The 3,207-nt window shown below is 47.8% G+C and overlaps 1 protein-coding gene across 2 annotated transcripts in view; it reads right to left on the bottom strand.

Annotated features, from left to right (window-relative positions):
* Positions 1-3,207, bottom strand: part of Plxna4 (plexin A4) — a 460,336-nt gene that overhangs the window by 50,845 nt on the left and 406,284 nt on the right. For both annotated transcript variants that reach the window (XM_013353255.2, XM_026788585.1), the window contains exon 21: positions 946-1,088. In XM_013353255.2, the coding sequence (XP_013208709.2) occupies positions 946-1,088 (143 nt within the window). The remainder of the gene's footprint in view (positions 1-945; positions 1,089-3,207) is intronic.

Here is a 3,207-nt window from a genome sequence, read left to right on the forward strand (position 1 = left end):
CTTAACCAATGAAATCACCAGATTGATATATGACACTCCCACATCAGACAGCAGATGGGATAATGTTTTCAAAAGATAGCAGTACAGCAGTAGGGGTTTTATCATTCCCACTTCCACCTCCCTTCCTCATGTATTGTTTGTCTTTCCCAATGGAAGCGTCAAATGGTAAAATCCCTTATACACATATTGAGTACCAATTAATTAGCAAAACCCTTTATACCGTGGTTTACTAAACCTAAGCCCATGAACTCTCCATGCTTATCTGACATAATATTTGGTTGTGTCTACACTGGATTGGTTTGAATGAAAATGGCTCACATAGGCTCATACATGTAAATGCTGGGCCCCCAGCTCACATAGGCTCATACATGTAAATGCTGGGCCCCCAGTTGGTGGCACTGTTCACAAAATATGGCCCCGTTGGAGGAGGTGTGATGGTGTGGGTGGGTTTAGAGGTTTCAAAAGCCTGTGTCGTTTTCAGTTAGATCTCTCTCTTTTATGATTGTTGCCTAAAGATGTAGGCTCTCAGCTAACGCTTCGCACCATGCCTGCCTGTTTGCAGCCATGCTTCTCATCATGATGCTCATGGACTCACTCACCTTCTGAAACTGTGAGCTCCAATAAACTCTTTCTTCTGTAAGTCACCTTGGTCAGGGTGTCTCACCACTCAATAGAAAAATATCTAAGACATACATGTATAGTTTCTCTTGGAAGAAGGTTCTCTCTATTCATTCAATCCTGTAAGGGCTCTATGAGCACCTAAGACCCCAAAGCTCCACTAAAACCTGTGCTCTGTTTTGACTCCATCTTACCAAGAAACTGGCTTGGGGACCATAGGCAAGGCGTGCTGTCTTCCTGACCTCAGTTTTCTCACTTCTGAATCAGGATGCTGTGCTTCCTGCCACGACACCAGCGGCGGGGGAGGGGGGGAGCACTGATTCTTACCTCCAGGTCCCGTAGCACAGGATGGTCTTCAATCCCTGGGAACAGCACCCGCATCGTGTAGGTCCTGTAGTCCAGGAAGGGAATCCCAGCTCCATCCAGGTCACTGGTGAGCTCATGGATATCTGTCTGCAGCTCTGCAAAAGCTGGCACAACGAGAAGCCCATAAGGGGCCTGTGGTGACAGCTCACTAGGTAACACGCTTGCCTTGCAAATATGAAGACCTGGCTTTGAGCCTTATCTCAAAAAACAAATTCCTGGGCATGGTAGTACACACCTGTAAGCCTAGCGTTCAGGCCATGGAGTCAGGAGGATCCTGGTACTCACTAGCCAGCTAGGCTACCCCAGGTGGAGAACTCCAGGCCAGTGACAGACCCTGGTTTAAAAAACAAGGTGGGCAGAGCCTGAAGAAAAACTGCTGAGAATTTTGTGAGATACTAGGGCCAGTGGATGAGGGCCAGCCTGAGAGTTACCTCTCTAAGAATGCTCACAACCATCACCCTGATTCCTGGGGGTGTTATCTAGGGACCTGTGCATGCAAGAACGACAGGGCTAGATGGCATCAGCGTGGGAGAAAGCTGGTCTGGAGCCTCAAGTCTTTCAAATAGCAAAGGGATGGAAAGCTACCCTCAGACATAATGCTATAGGGATCAAAAGGTTTGCAAAGTCTGTCAGGAAGGGAAATATAAAAAGGCAGGAGGACAGAGGGGACAGGACAGAGAGATTAGCCTATGCTTAGTGCTGCACTTTGAACTGAGTTTTCTTAGCAAAGTCAAGAACAATAAAAAAAAAGTTTGAACATCCAATTCTAGATCATGTAATTCTCAGAAACCAAGGCTTGGGCAGAGGGCCGGCCACTCTAACTTATATCTTCTGCATGGATATGAAGGCATACCTTTGACCTTCCTGCACCAATGCAATGCTATCTGGTGGGTTATAATTGTCTGTGAGGGCAGCTCAGACCTCCAGATGGATACAGTCACAAGGCCCCAGCTGGCCCCAAGGAAAATCTGGCATGCAGTACAGCCCAGAGCCAACACTGGCATACTCCATCCTGGCACAATGCCCCCTGAGGCCATCCTCTGCTACCTAAGAGCTGCAGCTGTCAGTCCTGCTAAAGTATGGCATTCTCCTTCATGCATGCCCCCACACACATCTGCATACGTGCATGTATAAACATACATGCACACACATGAACAGATTGCATTGGCACACACTGACAAAGAACAAGTTGTGGTTGTTGCCTAACCAATGTTTATTTTTCATTTATATAAACTTAAGACTAGGGGAAAAGAGTAGTTGGTGGGTTCAGAAGGGACTCACAAGCTCTAAGGGCTCTAGAGACATCAAAGAGCAAGCCCATTACCTAATGGTGCATGGTGACATATAAGCATGACACAAGTACCCTGAACTGCACATGGGGTCCTGCATTGTCCCTTTTGGTGGCTATGGCAAACTGACGTGAGGTCTGTGGGTTTCCATGAGTCTTGATGCCAGGAGAGCCCTGGTAAGGATGGGGGCTCAGCTGGACACTAGCAGACCGCAGCCTTTTCTGGTGCTCTCTTTCCATGGCCTTGCTCCCCATTCTGTTACGCAGATGCTGGGGTTCTTGTCAAGCAGTGACGCAAGAGGCAGAAGCCCGAATGCTTCTGAACACACTCCAATGCATGCGAGCAACTGCGTGTTCCTAAAGGGGGCCAGGAGACCTCTGTGGCATGCACCGTCGCCACAGCCTAACAAACATGTATTGACGGCTCATCTTAATTGCTAGCTTGGGTGGACTGAGAAGTACCTAGGAGATTAGTGAGGCTTATCTCTGGGTGTGTCTGTAAGGGCATTTTCAGAGACAGTGAGATCGTAATTATTGATGGATTGACTCATCCTTTGATGGATTCATAATATGATGCTGCTGTTGGGAAGGCATCGATTTATGGAAGGTGAGGCCTGGGATCACTGGAGTGTGGGGCTGTCCTCGGGACTATGTATTGCCTGGGTCCCTTTCGGTTTCTGCTCTGCTTTGCTTCCTGTCAGCTGTCAGTTTAGCACTCTACCATGCTCCGCCTACTCTATGATGGATGAACCTTCGGAAACCATGGGAAAAGAAGCCCTCCTTTAAGTTGGTTTGGTTGGGTCATTTGATCAGTGTTCTAAACTGACCAACACACTTGTGCATATCCAGAGTAAAGAACATCTCTCTCTCTCTCTCTCTCTCTCTCTCTCTCTCTCTCTCTCTCTCTCTCTCTCTCTGTGTGTGTGTGTGTGTGT

Source organism: Microtus ochrogaster, unplaced genomic scaffold (assembly GCF_000317375.1).
Source record: "Microtus ochrogaster isolate Prairie Vole_2 unplaced genomic scaffold, MicOch1.0 UNK4, whole genome shotgun sequence".
Lineage (NCBI taxonomy): Eukaryota > Metazoa > Chordata > Mammalia > Rodentia > Cricetidae > Microtus > Microtus ochrogaster.